The following is a 22009-nucleotide window of genomic DNA, read 5'->3' as shown; positions in this document are numbered from 1 at the left end:
AGTAAGGGTAATATATTCTACATAGATGTGTGTATGTTTAGGGATGGCACATTCCCTGAGGCCTTTGTGCTCAGGGCTAGCACTGTATCACTTGAATCACTGCTCCATTTCTGGCTTGCTTTCTTGCTTTTCTTTTCTTTTCCTTTTTCTTTTCTTCCTTTCTTTTTTTGACGGTTTTAATTGGAGATAAGCATCTCAGAGATATTCCTGCCTGGGCTGGCTTAGAACTCTTAAAACTATGATCCTCAGATTTCAACCTCCTGAGTAGGATTACAGGCATAGGCCATAGGTAACCTTCACAGATGATTTTTTTTTATATAGGTTCCAAAATGTCATGAGACAAACCTACAGTGTTTCTGAATTTGGTTAAATAGTATTTTCAAGTATGCGATGAAGATGTTTGGAGACAAAAAGATGCATAATGATCATTTTTTACCCTTCTTTTTCTACTATGAACCAGTAAAAGCACTTATATATGTAAACTTTCTCAGCAATTTCTTGATTTTCCCTTCAGTAGCAGCTCTCATCTAAAAACCAGAAGTCACACAGAAGGTTGGTGGTGTCCTAATTCTCTTTTCCTGTTTCAGATGATGTCATCTACACTGGAACATCTTGGTTTGTCCTCCCTATGACCATGGAAATAAACAGCCAAGTGTACATGGCCTGTGCTTATCAACTATATATATATATATATACATATATATATGAATATATATATCACAATCTGAATAGAATGTGAGTAAGATGCATTAGAACTATGAGGCAGATGGAAACAGATTTAGAAGAGATGATTTCCCTGAGTAGCAAAGTTTTGAGCTGGGTCAGTGAGAACAGTGCAAGATGGAGAGAATTTTATGTATACATGGTGGAGATAGGTATAAAAAAATAAATGCAGTGAACCTTGATTAAAATTGAAATGTAAGATGTAGATTATGTAAGTAAGTAAAGGAATAAATCAATTGGTGATTAGATTGTCAAGAAATACCTTGGTTATTTAGAAATAGCATTATGAATAAGTATATTTTCCCTTGCAAAGATTTTTATCAAAGATCTATAATGATGTTTTATCTTCTTTTGAATATGACCCAGAAATTGTTCTTTAGATATATCCATAATACAATGGAAACCTACATAGACATTGACTTGCAAAGTATACACCCCAGTCTAAGTAGAGAAAAATTTATATTAATATTTATAGTAATGAAGATAAAATGAGAATTTCATCTTACACTTTTGGTAATCAGTGTACTAAAGTTTTTCCTTCCTCTTTCTTATAAACTCAAGACATGAAAAGTCTGGATTTTTCTGTAGAAAAAAAAAATCTGTTCTAGCTTTATCAAGTAGCATATAAATTGGAAATCTCAAGCATTCAGGCTTACTAAGGAAATCTGTTAGAAGTGGAAACAGCTACAGACAAGAATCTGCTAGCATTTCATTCATACATAGCTCAGATACTTCGTTTTGTGACAATCACCTGAAATTCAACATCCGGAACCCATGGTAGGTGGACGAAGCGAACAGCTGATCTTATCCAGTCCCTTTATTTAAATTGAGTGAAGAGGGGGGATTTGGCAAAATCTCAGTATAAAAATCTCCCAGGAAGATAAAGTGTGTAAGATTAAGCCATGCCTGAGAAAGGACAGCTAGGATTTTCTAAAAACTGTTGAAGTTACTAATGTTTTGTAGAGAAAAGAAAAATGCATGTAACTCTTCCACCCTGTCATGCAGCAGATAATTTCTGTGTAGGCTCATAAGTTAGGCAAACATATATGTACTAAAGCATGTAACAAACTTCTGCATCAGCAGATGCACACAGACTCCAGATGTGCTGCTTTTCTAACTCTGGGTTTGTCCTCTATAAGGGAAAAAGAAATATTAATCATTTCTTTTTACTGCTAAGGGGATGGGTGCTGCTCTCATATTTCAGAAAGGGGCTGGAAAGTGAGGGAAGCCAAACTTTTTCCTATTTAAGGCCAAAGCAAAGGAATCTCAGTGGCTGAGTTTTATGACGGGCCCGGTGCTGAAGGGCAGGGGACAACTGATGGTGCTACTTTGAACTGCTTTTTCTTTTCTCCTTTTTGCACAGAGAGTCTCATGTCTGCTATTTAGACATGATGAGCTTTGTGCAAAAGGGGAGCTGGTTCCTTCTTGCTCTGCTTCACCCCTTCACTGTTATTTTGGCACAACAGACTGGTACAAGTAAGTAGGTACAGATTTCAACAAACGTTATGGGTTGTTGTTTTCTTATCTTTACTTCTCCTTACAAAGAAGTACGAAGGGGGGGCGGGGGAATCAGGCTCTTGAAAGATAGTTTCCTCTGTAAGCTTCCAATTGTGAAATGGTACATGAACTACAATTTTGTTTCTTTTATATTTGTTTGAAAAAAGAATAACCTCATGCTGGCACGTTAAAGTTCTGTAGTTGCTTAAGGTAAATGTTTGCTTGTACTACTTCTTTTTTGTGTGTGTGTGCTAAACTTTGTAAAATGGCTTTAAAAGGCTTGATTGTTAACATCTTGGAATGTTTCCCTGAGTAGTCTGGAAGTTATTGGACCCCTGTAATAATTTTATGTTCTCCTTTGTATGCTGGTTCTTTGTAAGCATAGAATGCTGAGCAATCAGATAATACAGTTAAAACAAATATGCATTAAGAACAATTTAATGGAAATTGTTATGCACACTATTAAAATCATTTTAGACTTATTTTTAAAATAGCAACAACAGAATATCACTCTTCCTTGAGTAAGTGTATATTGCTAAAAATGTTTGCTTGTTCTTGTTTTTATTGTGTTTCAAGAAACTTCAAAGATAGTTAATCCATAGTTTTCCAATAGCTTACGGTTAAGTGTCTTTATTTCCTTCACGTTCTGCTTAACCTCATTTCCATTCAGTAAGAGAATATCTTTAAAAATATTTTCAACAAGAATGTTTCGACATTTCTACAAACAAGGTAAAGGTATTATATTTGTTTAACTTCAAAAAAGCTGACTTTCTGTATTTTGTAATAAGCACATAGAATCGTTTCCATGCTCTAATTTTCCAAAATAATACTATTTGTGTCATTATTTACATTAAAATATAGAATCATATTCTTCTTACAGTCATAAAATACTGGGCAAATAAGAGTACAAACTTTCAGAGAAATAAGTATTTAAATGTGAAGCTTAAAGAGAAGTAGAGGAAATCATAACAGAACACTTATGTTAAACCTAAAGTGTTACAAACTTTGTAGGAGAATTATTTTCTTCTGTTTGTAACATCAAGTAATTTTAGTGTTCTCACAGAAAATATATGCAAGTGTGGGTGTCAGGGAAACATTCAGTAACATTTCTTTAATTGTAGTCAGTTCATGGCCACAAAAGAAGAGAACCACCCATATTCCTTGTTCATTAGTTCCTGTCCTCCTCAGCCATTCTCCCTCTATTCTCTATTTCCCCTCCTTCTTTCTTTCTCCACCCCCTTTGGCTGCCTAAGAGGCCCCCTCCCTCCCCTTTCCCTTCCTCATTCATCACCCAACCCCCACTGTAGGCAAGTCCACCTCTCCTCCTTGCTCCTTCTCTGCCTCTCCTTCCCCTGTCACTCCCTCCCCACTCCCTTGGGCCCTCAAGCCTCCCTCTGCTTTATTTTTCTCACATCCCTTGACCTCTCATTTTATTCCCCTTTCTCTTTCTAGAAGTGGCATAGTAAGATGTCCTTCTTACAATTCCTAGGATACTAAGTAACTAACACCCCCAGTAAAGATCTTCACTTTGGAGGGAAGAGAAGCATCCTGAATTATTGAAAAACACTACCAATTGGTGGGGGAGGGGATTGTTCAGGATCAGACACAATGTTCATAGGTGCCCAGTTGTTCATAGAGCTGCAAGATAAAAGAAGTATAGTTTTTTGTTTTTGTTTTTCAGTCCACCTTTAGTGAAGAAAGGAGTGTTGGATGCCGACATAATCTTGACATAACATAAATTCTATTTCTCTTTTCTCCTTTGTGTGTGTGTGTGTGTGTGTGCTTTTAAGCTCTAACAAAGATGAACACGAATTTGTTCAGCTTACTTCTTTGTTGTTGTTATTGTTTGAAATGAAAAACATGTTTAGATGCTTTAAAACTGTTAATGTTATGTTCACTTGGCATTTTTTTTTCCAGAAAACCCTTCTGGTGATTAAGCTTTGGGAAACTGTAGGAGGTGGCTAGATAGGCAGCTCAACGAACAATGACACACCTCTGGGTTGGTGGGTGTCTGGAATATGTTCTAGCAAGCCCAGAAACAGAACAGCACTAAAGAAACTAACGTGTAGTGTTCTCATAGGAGTTTTCTGGAGTATAAAACATGTCTCTACAAAAAAAAAATTGGTCTCCTTACAGATTTGTGAAAGTTTTATTTTATTCAACTGTTTTATTCCAGCAATGGAAAAACGTGGTCTGTTTTATATTTCCTGTGGTTTATAAACATGCCAAAGTTTAAGTGCAAAGACATGCCACCTAGTGGCTGATGGGAATATGTACTACCAACGCTCCCTGTAATGCTCAGTATCTTAGAAGAAATTTGAAAACAATATATATAAATATAAGTTATTAAAATTATTCAGTCCATATAATGTTACTGATTAAATGTTTCCAAGCACACTTATAAACACATGATACAAAAATATTGGCAGAAGTAAATTTAAAAGTAATAAGCCATTTTTAAATCACATATACAAAAGGCTGATGTCATCCTTACTGGACGTAAGTATATTACTAATTGCTTTTTGTACAGGTAAATATATAGACAATGGCTATGAAGTAAACTTGCTTCATTGGGCTGGGACAGGGAACCATTCCAATTAAGTATACTCTAATAGTGGAGCTTCTATATTTTACTACACTAATAATTCTAACAAACTTAACTGTGGACCTTTAATAGAATTTGAATACAAACCTGTAACTCAGTGAATTGACTCCTATTTCATGTTTTGAGAGATGATTTTCAATTTTTCTAAAAAAAGTATCACTGATAATTTAAACATTTAAGTTTAATGAAACATGAGCCAATGAAATAAATGTAACATGAACAACTGTACCTTTAAGAAAAGAACATAAGTAATACTTCAACTTTTTCAGCATCAGTCATCAAACATTTGGTAATAACATTTACTAGTAATTCTGTGAAAAAACTGTACATGAGAAGTAAAGTACTATTGACACACCTTTCCTGTTTTCATTCATTATACCTTGCATTTCCTGCCATCCCCAAAGTATTCTGCATCAGATCTATAGGCCTAAACGAACAGGAATTCTACTTAAACTCTAGAATCCAACAGCTCAGCATTCTACGAGGAGAAAGAAAAGTCTCTGGACCAATTCTGGGAAAGAAGGAAAGAGTTATAGTCAATGTCATTTAACTATCCATTCAGACTCTGTGTTACTTTTACCCATGGTCATATTTTTTAACGAACAATGATTGTCTAGTTTTACCACAATAACAGTTAAGGCTAAAAGACAGCTAGCTGCTCAGAAATGCCTCAGACCTACACCTTCTATTCTAGGTCAGGTCTAGAGTTGTCACTCTGAAGAAAGATGTTATACTGAAATTCCATGGTTTCTATGATGGATGATGCTTTTTTGGTGCAGAGTTGCAAATACTATGCAGCTCAACTCTTTTATTTTTATTTTGTGACATCAAGTGGTAACACCAACTTGAAGCTTTTAATGTGAATTGCTTGTGAGTTAAAGCTTTAAAGATGCAAGATGTTATTGCTGTTGCTGGACATGGAAAACATTTGTAAAGTTTCCAAGTCTGCAATACTTTCTGGAAAAGTCTCATTGAACTTTTTTTTTTATTAAGAGAGAAGGTGGTAGGGTTGGAAAGAAAAAAGAGAAAAGAAAGAATGATTTATTCAATATTCATTGTAAGGAGGAAGCTATTTTACTTGTCTAAACTCATGTAACTTTAAAAATCAAAATTTCAGTGCAAAAAGCTTTGCCTGTTTTATATCAAGATGGAGATGGAAAAAATGACACAGCTTCTCTCACATGAATCATTTGTTAACTTCAGTTTGGAGAGTAACATTAACCACCAGAAATTCTGTCTGTGCCTAATGAAAACACAGCAGAAGTGGATTCCTTTCAGATTAACTAATCAAACCCTTGTTTTTTTCCCATGACTGGGGTCAAACATTGCTGTTTAAACTGTAACCTTTATGAACAAAATGAAACATTCAAAGAGGTCAAAGGTCAAAAGTCCCAAAGGATCTAAAAATTAAAAATAAAGGATCTGCAAATTATTAAAAGTTAAGTGTTCCTTGAAAGCTGCTTCAGTAAAATGCCATATATTTAATGACATACTTTCTATGCTATTTCCTTATAGAAGATAACAAATGGAGACTAGATTTCTCAAGCATATTAAAAATCATAGAAATTCCCTTTGGAGTTTCCTAGCATGTTTATAACATCCAAGAAACATTAAAGAGGAAATTATAATAAAGTTAAAAGTTTACTAAATGAGTCATTTAGTTTCTGAAAATTAATGTCTTAGTGAGACATCCTTAACATGCTTTTTCCCAGGATACAGCAGCCTACCTGATACAATCCCACTTTTGGCATGCAGTAAAATATAGGTTGGGCTTCTCTGAACTACGGTTTGGTGCTCTGGATGTTATCAAAAGAGCTCTTTTTCATAAGGTCAAGACAAAATAAACCATAGAGGTCAACTCTCCATGGTATTCTCTTGTTTTGAAACCAAGGCAAAAGATAGGTTGCAGAAAATGGTTATCCCTTAGCAGTCTGCTTCCCCCCCCCCCCCCAGGTCTTTTATTTTAAACATCCAGGTTTTAAGAGACATATGGAACAGATTTTTGAAGTTGGCCTCTTTACTCCTACTCAATTCTTGAAAACAACAAGAGAATAGAATGTTTTTCATTTAAGACAATCACATTTAGAGAAAGCCTTCCTAGATTCAAGTCTTAGTTTTACACTTGATGGTATCACTTTGACAAAATTATGTAAGTTTTTCTTAGGTTCTTCATCTGTAAGATAACAGTTAGGACAACTCACATCTCATATAGCCTTTAGAATGCTAGATAAAGTAGATATAACAACCCTCCACCAGTATTTTATAGCTGAAATTAATTATAAAGTCAGTAAATTGTTCATTGAAAATCCTTTTGTTCACTCCTCCAACATACTTTTATGTTATTCTAGTCAGTATGTAACAGAGGAACATAAAAAAATATATACTTTCTAAACATTGGTACTATCATTTTAAAGCCAAACCAAACATATTTCAGTTGGAAATTACATGGACACTTAAAATCTTCAACTTTCTAAAGTTATAGGAAAATATGAAGTTAGAGCAATTTATATGATACCTATAAATGTTTAATATTACAGGTTAAAAAACAGGTTTTCCTAGATAAGAATTCAATAAGAGCAGAAGGAAAAAAATTACCTGCTGAGAAAAATTAACAATATTTTAGATATTTTAGAGAATATTATCTTTACTCCCCAAATGGTATTAAGACAAATATGACTGTACTAATATTTAGTCACAGCAATAGATTCTTCTCATCAACATGATTTAATATTACAAGACTGGAGGAAAAAGCCAACAATGGAAGTGTGATTTAAGTATATAAAAAAGCATTACTTGTTTTTATAGAGTTCTGAAATAGAGTTAGGAGCAGAAAGCAGGCAAATGTGAATTATGTCATAGACTAGCTACATTCTATTTTATAGTTTAGATGCTAGGGAGGAAGTGGTTTTTGTTTGTTTGTTTTTTTCTCTAATGCATTATTGTGTGACCCAAAGCATTAATTTACTTCAGAATCTCCTTTGGGAATTAGGTTGGAGATAAAGTTTTAAAATAATCACAAAATGGAACTGGAAGACTATAAGCAACAATAAAGGTAATTTTTCCTGTAGTAAATACAAAATTATTTGCCTTTTATTTATCATTTTTGCAAAAAATATTCAACCTAAAAGTTTCAGCATTGTTCTGAAAACAGCTGCCTATATGACTTATAGAAGATGAATCTTAGTTTCTATTCTATTATGAATGTTAACTAGAGCACTCAATTCTTTAAAAACAAAACATAGTTCCCTTGGTTTTGTCATCATTTTTTCATGTATAACTAGATATTATACTTAAAATTAAGGTTATAGACATCTATGCAAGGAGTACAACTTTTACTAAAACATATTTCTAACCATATATATGGTCTAATAAATTAGAAATAGTGGCTCAAAACTCTATTCTATCACCAAATGAGACCAACTGAGAAAAGGGGAAAGGGCTGATTATTCAGCCACAGTGTGTTCCACTTGTGACACCTATCTTCCTTTCAAATGGATATAAAATAAATTACAGAAACCATCAGGGCTTCATGAATTTTAGTTTATTAGCCAGAACAACATAGCTTTCTACAGGGAACATCATATCAACGTCATAAGTCCAACAAAAATAAAAAGACCTTCCCCCCATTTCCACCCTGCCAAGCTGATGTCATAGTTGAGAGAATAGTGGTTAGCAGAGGCTGGAGAGAGGAGGGAGTATGGGATCATAGGCAGTGGGTACCAACTTACAGTTAGATCAGTACAGATATGGGTGATTCTAGATGATGAAAATGTATTGGTTATTTCATAACCCAAGAGGAAAGGATCTTAGATGTTTTCAGAAGAATGAAATAATAAACATTTGAGAAGATCTTTAACCTGAATTAAATGTTGTTCAAAGTTTTGTGTGTTTTTGTACAAAAAATTATACCACGTTAATATGTACAATATAATGTATGTAACAATAACAATAAATATATTTGAAACAAGAAGAACATAAAATGTAATAGGAGAAGTTTATCTTTAAATTAAGCCTTTGGTGTTTTATTTATTTTTTAAGTTCTTTTTTAATGCTGATTGACTTTTTTTTTTTAAGACAGGGTATTAGTAAGTAGCCCAGGCTGCCCTTGAATTTGCCACTGTCCTGCCTCTGCCTCAGCTTTCTAAGAGCTGGGATTACAGACGCACACCATCCAACCTTCTTTGGCTTCTGTGTTTTTGAAAAGAACATTAAGAAGGTCTCTAATAAAATTAGAAAAAAAGAAACTAACAACTTTTGCTGACATAGCACTAGACTTAATTCTAACAAGTTTATATCCAGTTTCAATAAGTCAGTGTTGTGCTGGTTTATCCAACTTTATTTTTCAGAACACATGGAAAATACTGCATTTCTATGATGTGAGAGCACTTTCAGTGTGATAGAAATTAGAATGGTGAATAGATAAGACAGAAAGATTCCTGTGAATTTAGGGCAAAGAACATAGGAAGCTATTTTGTTATTAGTATCCAATAATTGTTTAAACTATTTGTGATCCTGTTTAAAAAAAAAGAGCTAAAATAATGGTAAACATTATCTATCAGTATTTTCAAGGGAGTAGGAGGCAGCTTGGGAAAATCTTGAGCTACATCTAATTTGCATTAATATTTATATTGATATAAAGAAGTGTTAAAAGTGGTCTCCATTTTGAAAAAGGGAACCAATACGAGATGGAGGAATATGGTTCTGATAATTTTAGTGAAGTCTCCTATCACAGAACTTGCAACTTTCTTCTAAATTTTATTCTGCATCTTCTATGTCAGTTCTACTTAGAGAAAAAATAAATTTAATGCCAACTTCTCATATTATCATTGTTGTTAATATGGAAAAGATTATTTGGTCTTCTCTGAAATATGTTTGTTTCCATAAAATCATTCAAAAATCCCACTCCAGTTGAACTGAAGTAAGCCTTTGGGTATTCATTTTGTTAGAGAATAATGAAATATTTTAGATAAATGTATCTTGTCCATGTTCTCATACATCTGTTTCAAATATGGAGAAGGACCTAAGACTTTGTTTCCTATTTAAAATGCCATGCAAGCTCTCGTGCTTCTCTCGTGCTTTCTTTTATTAGCAATTACAATGGAAAATTACAACACAAAGTAGGAAGAGATTTTAAACTTCTTGAATCTATCAAGAAGTTTTAGGGCTGGGGATATATCCTAGTGGCAAGAGTGCCTGCCTCGGATACACGAGGCCCTAGGTTCAATTCCCCAGCACCACATATACAGAAAATGGCCAGAAGCGGCGCTGTGGCTCAAGTGGCAGAGTGCAAGCCTTGAGCGGGAAGAAGCCAGGGACAGTGCTCAGGCCCTGAGTCCAAGGTCCAGGACTGGCCAAAAAAAAAAAAAAAAGAAGTTTTAAAGCAAATTTGTGTCCTTACATACACAAAGAAATAGGAAGCAATTTCAATATTCTGTAGAGTTTACATATTTTGAAATTCTTTCAGTGGAACTTTTAGCTAAACCTCTAAACTCAAAAAGCTTAAATGCAAGCCTTAATTATCAATACTGTGGAAAGGAGAAGATAGAGAAACAAGAAGTTTTCAAAGGCAATCTTTGAGACTTTCTATTGTACCAGTGGTAAAGTTCTGAGCACTATGGAAGTGGCAGCCACGACTCAACAGAACATTTTTTTTTTTTTTTGTTTGCCAGTGCTGGGCCTTGGACTCAGGGCCTGAGCACCATCCCTGGCTTCTTTTTTGCTCAAGGCTAGCACTCTGCCACTTGAGCCACAGCGCCACTTCTGGCCATTTTCTGTATATGTGGTGCTAGGGAATTGAACCCAGGGCCTCATGTATAGGAGGCAAGCACTCTTGCCACTAGGCCATATCCCCAGCCTCAACAGAACATTTGTTAATGACGACTTCAAAGCAGGCCTTCTTCAGACATTTTAAAGAACCTAGCTTTGAGAAAATAGTTTTCACTCTCTCACAAAAACACAAACTATTCAGTAGTCAGTTGTTTGCAAAAAATAATTTTTGTAGATGTTTAGAAACTTACTTACTTGCTCAGTGACTGGCAAATAAAATGTCATTGCAATATTTGAGAATTAACATTGTATTTAACTACAATCCACAGCTAAGGATTTAAGAATTGAGACCAGGTTTTATTTTGGCAACCACTAAGCTGATTCATTGTTAATAACTGCTGAAATTTCAGTGCCTTGCATGTAATTAGGAATCAAGACTAAAATTTGGGTTGCAGAATTATTTCTTTTTTTCTCTGTTGAAAGCCACAAATACATATGGTCATGACTCAGATTTTTTCCTACTGCTTTTAATTACTCCTTACCAGTATTTGTTTTTATCAATATCTTTTTATTTTGACAATTCGAAAACTTCTTTACATCCAATTGGGAGATACAATATATTGTGTACTATAAAGTTGATCTACTGATGCCTAACAAAACTAACTGTGACATTCAATGCACACAGTAAGTCTGTTAAAATGTTTCCCAAGAATCCCTGGTAGAGGTTTATGCTGCCAAGGTTAACTTAGTTTTCTCCCTGTGTTTCTCAAGTAGATAAATAAAATCCAGAAGGTCTTAGAGTTAGTAACAAAATTCTCGTTTGCATTTAATTCTCCCCTTTGCTGTTTTAAAAAAGAATAGTATTTGATTTAACAAAAAAGGTTTAATTTCAATTGCATATTAATAAATAAATGTGGGCCTGCTCTGTGATAGCCACTGATGTTTTTAGCATAAACAAACTTAAAACATTTGCTGTTTTAAGACAGCATGGTGTCCTGATCCTATATTTTGTGTTTTGAACACTTAAATACCTAGAAAATTATGTAGGAAAAACGTGTTTTGCTAATTAAAGGAGAAACCATTTGTTCCAAATTCTACTTTAGTCTTGTAAATAGTCAAGTGTACATAAGAAAGCCACAGTTCCACAGAACATAAGGAAATGTATCCCCTAACTCATTTTCCAGATAATGAAGAAGGATGTACCCATCTCGGTCAGTTCTATCAGCCTAGAGATGTATGGAAACCAGAGCCATGCCAAATATGTGTCTGTGACTCAGGATCTGTTCTCTGCGATGACATCATATGTGACGAGGAAACCTTAGATTGCCCCCATCCGGAAATTCCATTTGGAGAATGCTGTGCAGTATGCCCACAACCTTCAACACCTGTGAGTATATCTTCTATCATAGGAGCCTGAAAAGAAATTAAAGTTGTGTCTCAGTCATGTTAGTGTGTGAAGTAAAACCAAGGATTGGGTGTGAACTTAAGAAATTTTGTCATACTTGGTAAAAAGAGGTTTCCATGTTTTGTTTCATTCTTGTCTTTCCCATTTCTTAGGTTCCTCCTGTAATTAATGGTCAAGGACCTCAAGGCCCAAAGGGAGATCCAGTAAGTAAACATTCTTCAGTGGAATGAAAGTACTGCTAATGATAGTTTAAGGAATAGCTGGCTTGATTTCTTTCCATATCTTTTCTATATCTGAATTTTTATTAATTAAACCTACATTTTAGTCTCACATATTGGAATAGTGGACACACAAGTGGGTGGCAAATGGCACACACTGAAAATCCATCATTGTACATACAAAGATTTAGATTTCCCAAGCTTTGTATGTTCTTATCCCATCACTATCTAGAAAAACAAATTACAAGCAGCTGTATAAAGCAATGCACTACACTTAAATTATTCACAAGATGGTTATAAAATATATTTATTTTCAAGAAAGTGTGTCGCTTGTATTGATTCCTAATACTATAAAGAAGAGAAGAGAAAAAAAATCTGTTAACTTTTGAATTGCTCTGTCTTTCCATCATATTGCTTATTGTTTGCCTCTGACTTTTTTAGGGCCCACCTGGTATTCCTGGGAGAAACGGTGACCCTGGAAGTCCAGGCCAACCAGGACCTCCTGGTGCTCCTGGCAGCCCTGGCATCTGTCAGTCATGTCCTACAATTGGCCAGGTAGTACATTACAAAACTAAAAAGAAACTCATTTGTCTTATTCACTTATTGTAACTTACATGTCACAATTTGCAAGTTCTTTGTAAGTCTTCTCTTATTTGATGTATTTAACACATCTTTATTTGGTTTTTATATGTGCTGAGTACTATTCTGTGAGCTGTAAAAGTATCCCCTTTTCCTCTCAATGCTAATGCAATTGGTACAATCTCCTTTCAAAATTTGCATATTTCTCAGTGGGTATTTCAGATACTCTCTATGTCTGAGATATTCTAATACCACTGGTAAAGTCTCTGAAAGCTTGGGCACAAGGCAGTGAGAGTGCTGTGAACAATGTTTACTGAATAGACAGAATTGTACATACCTATGTGGCTGTTTCTACTGAGCCATCAGCATACATTCTTCTCCTAAGGAATGGTCAAAATCTACTCAGTACATAAAGCAAATGACCAAACAAATAAATATAACAAAGTTCCTGACTCATGGCTCAAATAATATATAGATATAAATCTTTATGAGTTTTAAAAATAGTGCTTTTCAAAAGATGTTTTAGAGCTGCTCCAGACAGAGTAGTTCATACCTGTAACCCTAGCCGCTCAGAAGGCTAAGGTGAAAGATCTCAGTTCAAATTCAACTTGGAGGGGAAAAGAGTCTCTGAAACTCTATCTTCAAAATACTCATAAAAATCCAACTTGAAGGTCTGGTTCAGGTGGTAGATCAAAGAATAAAACAAACACAATTCCCTTAGCAAAGAAGATTGTCTTACTTCTTACGCGGGTAAGCAAGTAGGAAGTATCTAAATATAGAGTCAAAATAAGCTCCAAATAAATTCAATAATCCTATAAAACTTTCTTCTACTTTTAAATTTGTTTTCTATGAAGATGCTTATTGCTTGGTGCTACTTTTAAGATATTAAGCCAATGTCAAATGATTTAAATTTTACTTGTTTAATTACCTGGTTGAGAAGAAATTTTACTTCTCTGCTTTTTGGTTCAGATGATAAGTTTTAGCTCAAGCCTTTCTCAGATTCAAATACTCTACATATCCTCTATAATCATGAGTAAATATTGCTTTGAAATAATGGTTTCAATAGCAGTATATAGGATTTAAGTTTAGGTGATTAACACTGAACATAGTTGAAATCACAGTACCTTGAACAAGCATTTCAGTAATAGTGCCTAATAGTAAAGCCACAGCGAGACAGGATGAACAAGGTAATTAACACATACCACATCTGTTGTCATGCAGAAATCTTCTACCAGTGAATAGTAATAATACTGTATAGACCTAAATGTTTTTTAGAAGAACTATGGTGCTTATATTAAAATGATCATACTTATCAATCTGATTTCTTTACAACAGAACTATTCTCCCCAGTATGACTCATATGATGTCAAGTCTGGAGTAGGAGGAGCAGGAATTGGTGGCTATCCTGGGCCAGCTGTACGTACCAATATTTCTGTGCATTTTAGATTATCATTTAGCCTTTCTGTTTATTAAGTACCAGGGATATTGTTTTAGAAATATCACCTTTTCTGGAACTATTCAACATAGCTTATTCCCTTGGAAGGTTGTAGAAAGAAAACGGAAACATTATCATTTTTTACCCTCAGTTCTTCTCACGGCCTCTCCTGTTACTGACCAGCTGAATCAGAGGACTTACCCATCTCCGTGCTTAAGTCTCATACTCCTATAGTCTCTAATTTTAGTCCCATCTTGTTTTTATTTGTTCCCAACTTTTAATCTTTCTTACCAAAGTTGTTAGAATCTTCACTTCATTTTCTATCAGTTTCTAGATAATGATCCAATGTAAATCCATTTTCCCTCCAATTCTCAAACCAAATAGAAATATTTCCAGCATTCATTGATTCATTTAATTATCTATAATAAATATATAACAGTGATTCACCTTCTAACCTGAACTCCTTTCAGTATAAATGACCTAGAGTTCTGATAAGAGAAAATGAAGAGGAGCATTAAACCCAGACTTGCATAGGCAGGAGCAGTGATTCATGCAAATGAGGCTTATTTTACAATAGCTTCTCAAGAGTACCAATGGAAAGGAGGCCTCTCTATTGCTAACAAAGTCAATGAAACATGTCACTAAACTCCCAATGATTATAAATCATTGCTTATTCCATTAGACTACATGTTTGTGACTTCTCAAACTAGAGACTATGACAATTTTACCCACTAAATCCCAATAGCCTGTTTAACATCCTTGGAATGGTTATAAAGTAAATGGAGAAGGAAAAAAGAAAATTTTAAAAAATACATAGTTTCAGCTGTGATATTTTTGACCTTTCAAAGCCACAAGGAGAATTATATAAATTTCTATAAACATTGTATCTGAGCTATATACATGTCATAAATTCCATTTTGAATAAGAAATGAAAAGCTAAAGAAAAGTATTACTGGTGGACATTTCAGATATGTGACCATGGTAGAAAATTTAATTATTAACTTTTGTTTAATAAATTTATTGTTGGTGGCAAGAAATAGCCTGTTATAAAACTGGCCTTTGGTTTTAATTTGTATTGATCATAAATCAATTTGTTATAAACTTAAAAATTTCTAATGTCTGATGCAGAATAATTCTTTTACATAATTCTGATTCTCCATGTGCATCTAATGCTGTGATATTTTACATAGTCTACAGGATGACTTACATAATTATTTTAGAAATTTTGATCATAGAACCTAGAGGTAATCATTTTCTACTCTGAGTTTAGCTACCAGAAAAGAAATTGATTTCAGGATAAACTTTAAGGGTTAGGGTCAACATTTTGTAACATAATTTTTATTGATTCTGGTGTAATTTCATTTAGAGCAATGTTAAAGTGCATTTCATATACATTTGCTTTGTTTTGATCATGAAAATTTTTACTGCAGGGTCCCCCTGGCCCCCCAGGTCCCCCAGGCACCTCTGGTCATCCTGGCTCCCCTGTAAGTATAACCAGTATTTGGATGTTTTTCCTTCACGAATGTATAAATCTATTTACTCTGTATTGTGATATAATTAGCCATTCCACCAGCCATAGTCCCAATTAAACTGTGTACTCACAATCAAGAAACCAATTACATTTTTTAAATACTTGAAGTTTATATTTACTTCCTTTCTTCCTACATTAATTAGCAGTTAAAATCTTGGGGCTGAGCAGGTGGCTGATACCTGTAATCCTAGGTATTCAGGAAGCAGAGATGAGGAGGTTTGAGGTTAGCCTAGCAAAACGTTCACAAGGCCCTACCTCCAAGCAATGACAGAATGTGGTGATGTGCACCTGCCAACCTATCTTTGTTGGGAAGGGAAAGAGCAAGATTAAGTCTAGGCTCAAGTGGGCCAAGGTAAAAGACCCAATCTCAAAAATAACAAAATAAAAAAAGGTGAAAATGTAGCATAAGTAGTAAATAAAATACCTTTCTGGCAAGCATAATTTTTAAGTTCAAGCCCAAGTGCTGCAAAAGAATTTGATAAAATTAAGTTATATTGTATTTGTTTATAATATGGCTTTCCATTTAATCTGTTTTAGATTCAATGAAGTGAAATGAATACATTGACTTTATTCTGATCTGAAAAGAACGAGTTTTACCCTTAGTACACTTGAACTAAATTTTTCAATACATTTACAAATTCTAGTGTGTGTGTTTATGTGTGTGTGTCTGTGTGTGTGTCTGTGTCTGTGTGTTTATCATCTTGAAGATATAATTATTCATATGAATATTTTGTTATTTTGAAAATACTTACAAGTTATCTTATTCACTAGGGTTCTCCAGGATATCAAGGTCCCCCTGGTGAACCTGGACAAGCTGGTCCTGCAGTAAGTAACAAATTCATGTTTAACAAATTTATAATAAAATACAGATAATTTAATTTCTTACTGGAAATTTTATTCTCTAAAACATCCCTATATTCCTACGACGTTTCTATGTTTATACTCAATTTTATGCAATAGATGGTATTTTATTATACTTGTGTTGGATCCAAAGATTTTTAGAAATATTATAGTTAATGATTATTATTATAGTTAGTGATCACAATAATCCATTTCCCAGAATTGATTCCACAAACTATCTATTGAATATTAATTTAATTTTCTGTGGATTCATTGCACCCTTCCATCTACTCTACTGATATGTGTATAAGTGTACATATATCTTAATGTAGTTAAAAATAAACATAATCTAAAGAGTCCTGCAAAAGTATTTGCCAGGCAAATAAGAATTAAAGTGAGATTATTTTAATAATCTAAAGATCCTAAATATTTCCATAGATTTAGAAATATCTGTATATTTATAGTCAATATCTCAGAAATGTAAAAATTACATTTATAAACACACATATATTTACATAGTATGACATTTTGATGCTATGATATACAATGCTTTTATTTCTTCTTACAATAAGTTTAATCAATAATATAAATGGATAAAATAAGGATATTAACACTATCATTTTCATGATGAGAGCTACTGAAAATGTTTTCCAAAATAGATGCTTACTATGTAATAATAAAGTGGAACAAAAGTTTAAAATATACTGTGTTTTGATTGTCTTATTTTAGGGCCCTCCAGGACCTCCTGGTGCTATAGGTCCCTCTGGTCCCTCTGGAAAAGATGTAAGTGTTAAAGAACTGAGGAGGGTGGGGCATGTGAACATTTAACCTGAATATTCTAAGCATCATGAACCATACACCAGAACCTCAGAATGAAAATTCTTGAAAACCTTGCTTATATCATGAGAGCATTTTAGTTCATAGTAATAAATTATCCATGTTGTATTTTCACATGTATATACACCATTTGCTGAATTCTAAACTAATAGAACCTCATAGATGCTTCTAACTGCCAAGAAGTGTCATTCAGAGATATTATCATTTAACTAGAGAAAGAATAAGTATCTTCTGTCTTTCAATGACAAAAAATTGACATTAGACCTTATTGGCTTGAAGATTTATAAACATCCTGAAAAGGATGCCATCTTCTCCCATTTATTTCCCAGTGGCAAATTCTTTGCTTTCTATATTTATGGATGGTCTGAGAAACCCTACTTAATCGTACTACTTGACTGACTTCTCAATTTAGGTTAAGAATAATGATGTTAGTGAGTTCTTCCTGAAAACAGTAATTAGATCACCCATTGACTACAATGACTGTTGCTATACAACACCCCCTAAGTGTACTTTATTTTTTCATACAGGGAGAATCAGGAAGACCCGGAAGACCTGGAGAGAGAGGATTACCTGGACCACCAGTAAGTCTTTTACATCTAGTAGATTAGTTGAATTAGTCACAATTGTGGTAAATTAAAGATTATTACACAATTATTTTATTAGTTAAGCTTTAAAATAGAAGGCACATTACTATCACATACTTACTGTTTTTAAAGGTCCATTAATATATTTTGCATCTATTTCTTGTAGGGTATCAAAGGCCCAGCTGGGATGCCTGGATTCCCGGGTATGAAAGGACACAGAGTAAGTTGAATTTCTTTATTGCCTGTAGACTGTTCTACTTATTTACATTTAAGATGTCCGATCATCTTCGTTGGAAAAATGAGTACCTGCCCAAAATAATTGATTGACAAGTACATGATATGATTTCTTTAAAAAAAAAGTCTAGCAATTTGGTTTGTTGGTCAAACTAATTATTATACAAAAATATTATTTTAAGCATATGGAAAGTCTTGGTAACTTTGACGTAGTTAATTTAATTTATAGGTTGAGTTGATTACCTTTGTCTTTTTCATTATGCATTAGGTAGATTTGACTGAGTCAAAAAATCTATCAACTTAATAAAAGTAAAATAGAGAAAATATGTTACTGCTGTTATAGTTAAGTCTAATTTCTAATTGGACCATTATATTATTTTCTAATTAGTTGTATCTATACTCTTATAAAGTGTCAAACCCCTTCAATCCATTTAAGATATTGTATATTACTTAAGTGTGCATTGCAAAGAGTGCCCATATCATTTGTTGAATACAGTTTAATGTAAAGTTTATCAACTATTCTGTGCTGTTAATACATTTTAATATTTGTCTACTTTTGTGCATTTCCTAGGGCTTTGATGGTCGGAATGGTGAAAAGGGTGAAACAGGTGCTCCTGGATTAAAGGTAAATCCTTCCAAACCCTTTTTTTGTAAGAATATTAATTTGCATTTTGAAACTATAATCAAGATTTATATTGTGGGGCTTACCTTTTCCTAATATTTATCTGAATTTTACATACCAGGTGTTAAAAACTAGTGTCATCTCGTGATATTCCATTAAAGTCTCTATAACCTAGATTAGACAGGGGTCTGTTTTTAAAATATAACATTTGTGAACTTGGAAAAAATTATACTAAGTGAAGTGAGCCAGACCCAAAGAAAAATAGACTCTATGGTTTCCCTCATAGGGAATAATTAACACAGGTTTAGGCTAGTCACAGCAGAGGATCACAATGAACACATAAGATGATGCTAAGTGAAATGAACTCCATGTTATGAAAACGACTGTTATATCACTGTTGTAATTACTTTCAACCTGCCATGTAAAACCGTAGCTTCTTCTCTTGATGATCCTCTTGTATATCCCCTTCCTATGGTTGTCCCCATGCTATCACTGTATCTCATCTGAGTACCCTGGATACTGTATATACTTGTATTAGAACTAGGGATGTGAAAGGGAATATCAAAATCGAGAGACAAAGGAAAAAAAGACAAACGACTCCAAAAGCAATACTTGTAAAACCATTTTATGTAAACCAACTAAACAACTCATGAGGGGAGAGGAAGAGGGGGAGGGGGGAATGAGGGAGGAGGTAACAAATAGTACAAGTAATGTACCCATGGCCTAATGTACACACCTCTGTACATCACTTTGACAATAAATAAGTAATTATTATTTAAGAGAAAAAGAAAAGATAGCACAACTGATAATGCCAAGAGAAAAAAAGATTGGATTAAAAAGGCTATACTTGGTTGAGTCTGCTTTCTCAAGAGCAAAAACAGGGAAGCAAACTGATTAGTGCTGGCCAGGCTCTGGGAATGATAGGTTTGAAGCAGTGATGGAACTTTAATCTATCTTTTATAACTATAAATGTCTGTATAAATGAATCAAACTATGTACTGACAGAATGCACTTTACAGCATGGAAATTAGTCCTCCAGAATAAACACATCAAACTGCCCAAAAAAAAAAAAAAAAAGATTTGTGGTAAATACGTGCTGATAACTATTAGTTCTTTTACAATGCATCATTTCTTTAGTTGCCATAGTTTTTTTCAATCATACAATATTTTGAAACTAGAGAAGAGCCTTGCTGCTAAACAAAACAGTAACATGCTTTATGTACCTGTATGTAGGGTGAAAATGGTCTCCCAGGTGAAAATGGATCTCCTGGGCCCCAGGTAATCATGCTCTTTATCATTTAATGTTCAATATTATTAGCAAACTAACTCAAAACCTGACTTGCCTCTTACCAACTGTTGCTATACATGTTACGATTAAAGTAAAATCGTCTATTTTACTCTGCAGGGCCCAAGAGGGGCTCCCGGTGAGCGAGGACGGCCAGGACTTCCCGGAGCTGCAGTGAGTACTGTTACCCACCTTGCACTTAGAGCACAGAATGACAGAGAAAAACAGATTTCTGCAGAATTATACTCAAAATCTCCACAGTAACATTTCAACTATAAGTATATAGGAATGATTTAGGATTTCACAATTACTCTCTCTGTTTACTTTTTGGTTCATTATGCGTGACTTTGCATATTCTATTAGAACCATTTTCTCCTCATTGGCTTCTCCAAACACAGAAGCCACCTCTTCATATGATCATAGATGCGTGTCAGAAATTTAACAATTTGAACATAAAAAATTCTAACTAGTAATGTGCTCTAGGAAGGCTTAATTGAGTTGGGTTTGCGTTTTAGTCAGACTATCACTTATGATCAATCTTTTATAATTAAGAAAATATTTAAGATAAACTTCTCATTTTAGGGAGCTCGCGGCAATGATGGTGCTCGAGGTAGCGACGGTCAACCAGTAAGTAACTTGTATCTAACTTTTTGGTTACAGTGTAATAAATATTATTCAGTCATATATAAGTATATATATGATTTTTGTTGACAATTTTTATAATTTAGAGATTAAAATTAATTAATTCATTGTAATACTCAGTGTTACATGTAAATATATAAATGTCTGAGACTAAAAGCAAAATCCAAGTTTTTAAAAAATTTATATTTGAGCTGCTAACATCTATGTGGTATTCACAATGTTAGCCTCCAAAACTAGATATTGCAATTAAAAGAGCCATAGAGAATAGATAGTAAGATGATCACAGTTGTGTAAATGGGAGTACAAAAAGCTCAGGATGAAGTGTGCTTTACAAAGTCACAGACTTTATGGTAGCAGTGAGGAAAAATCCAAATGTTCTCACTTTAGATTTCTTGCTTTCATTTACCACATGATTTCTCCATATTATATTCATTCAGGAATGACAAGTGCTATTTTGATTTCAATATATATCTTCTGAATTCTATATTCTATGTGTGTCCCTTGATGATTTACTAATAAATTCCATGGTTTCAATTAAGAGCTCAGGATATTCTATTTCACTTTTTCAGGGCCCTCCTGGTCCCCCTGGAACTGCAGGTTTCCCTGGATCCCCCGGTGCTAAGGTAAGCATGAGTTACTTTAGAAGACATGTCTTAGAGATAATAAAAAGCATCAGTTTACTTCTTACAACTGACTTTTTCAACCAGTCAAACAAACAGCTCTTATCTATCTATACATAGCGTTATATCCCTGTGCTTGACTCCAAAGAAGCATTATTTTGGGGCTGGGAATATGGCTTAGTGGCAAGAGTGCTTGCCTCATATACATGAAGCCCTGGGTTTGATCTTCAGCACACATATATAGAAAATGGCCAGAAGAGGCACTGTGGCTCAAGTGGCAGAGGGCTAGTCTTGAGCAAAAAGAAGCCAGGAACAGTGCTCAGGCCTTGAATCCAAGCCCCAGGACTGGCAAAACAAAACAAAACAAAACATTATTTCTAGCATTCAACACTTTTGGTATGCCTTCCGATGCCCTACACCTTTTACTAGTCTCATTCTGAGAAACAAGTATCACCCAGGAATGCATATATTTGCTATTTATTTGGATATATTCTTTGTAGGTGCATACTAACTGCAGTATATAGCTGGAAATACACTGACTATATGAAGAGATACATATTTAACTAAAGCTGAAGAGTGATTAAAA

General features: G+C 34.1%; 1 protein-coding gene across 1 annotated transcript in view; it reads left to right on the top strand.

The window, feature by feature from the left end:
- The first annotated feature begins 1983 nt into the window (after nucleotides 1–1983).
- Nucleotides 1984–22009, top strand: part of Col3a1 (collagen type III alpha 1 chain) — a 39891-nt gene continuing 19865 nt past the window's right edge. The window contains exons 1-15 of the mRNA XM_048345109.1: nucleotides 1984–2199; nucleotides 11776–11978; nucleotides 12149–12199; nucleotides 12656–12769; nucleotides 14129–14209; nucleotides 15659–15712; nucleotides 16531–16584; nucleotides 17329–17382; nucleotides 17964–18017; nucleotides 18187–18240; nucleotides 18826–18879; nucleotides 20110–20154; nucleotides 20282–20335; nucleotides 20744–20788; nucleotides 21373–21426. Of these exons, the coding sequence (XP_048201066.1) occupies nucleotides 2112–2199; nucleotides 11776–11978; nucleotides 12149–12199; nucleotides 12656–12769; nucleotides 14129–14209; nucleotides 15659–15712; nucleotides 16531–16584; nucleotides 17329–17382; nucleotides 17964–18017; nucleotides 18187–18240; nucleotides 18826–18879; nucleotides 20110–20154; nucleotides 20282–20335; nucleotides 20744–20788; nucleotides 21373–21426 (1059 nt within the window). The 5' untranslated portion in view covers nucleotides 1984–2111. The remainder of the gene's footprint in view (nucleotides 2200–11775; nucleotides 11979–12148; nucleotides 12200–12655; nucleotides 12770–14128; nucleotides 14210–15658; nucleotides 15713–16530; nucleotides 16585–17328; nucleotides 17383–17963; nucleotides 18018–18186; nucleotides 18241–18825; nucleotides 18880–20109; nucleotides 20155–20281; nucleotides 20336–20743; nucleotides 20789–21372; nucleotides 21427–22009) is intronic.

The sequence above is a fragment of the Perognathus longimembris genome, chromosome 4 (assembly GCF_023159225.1).
Source record: "Perognathus longimembris pacificus isolate PPM17 chromosome 4, ASM2315922v1, whole genome shotgun sequence".
In the NCBI taxonomy this organism is placed as follows: domain Eukaryota; kingdom Metazoa; phylum Chordata; class Mammalia; order Rodentia; family Heteromyidae; genus Perognathus; species Perognathus longimembris.
Note: the sequence above shows the minus strand (reverse complement) of the source record. Positions and strands in the feature narration are given on the sequence as shown.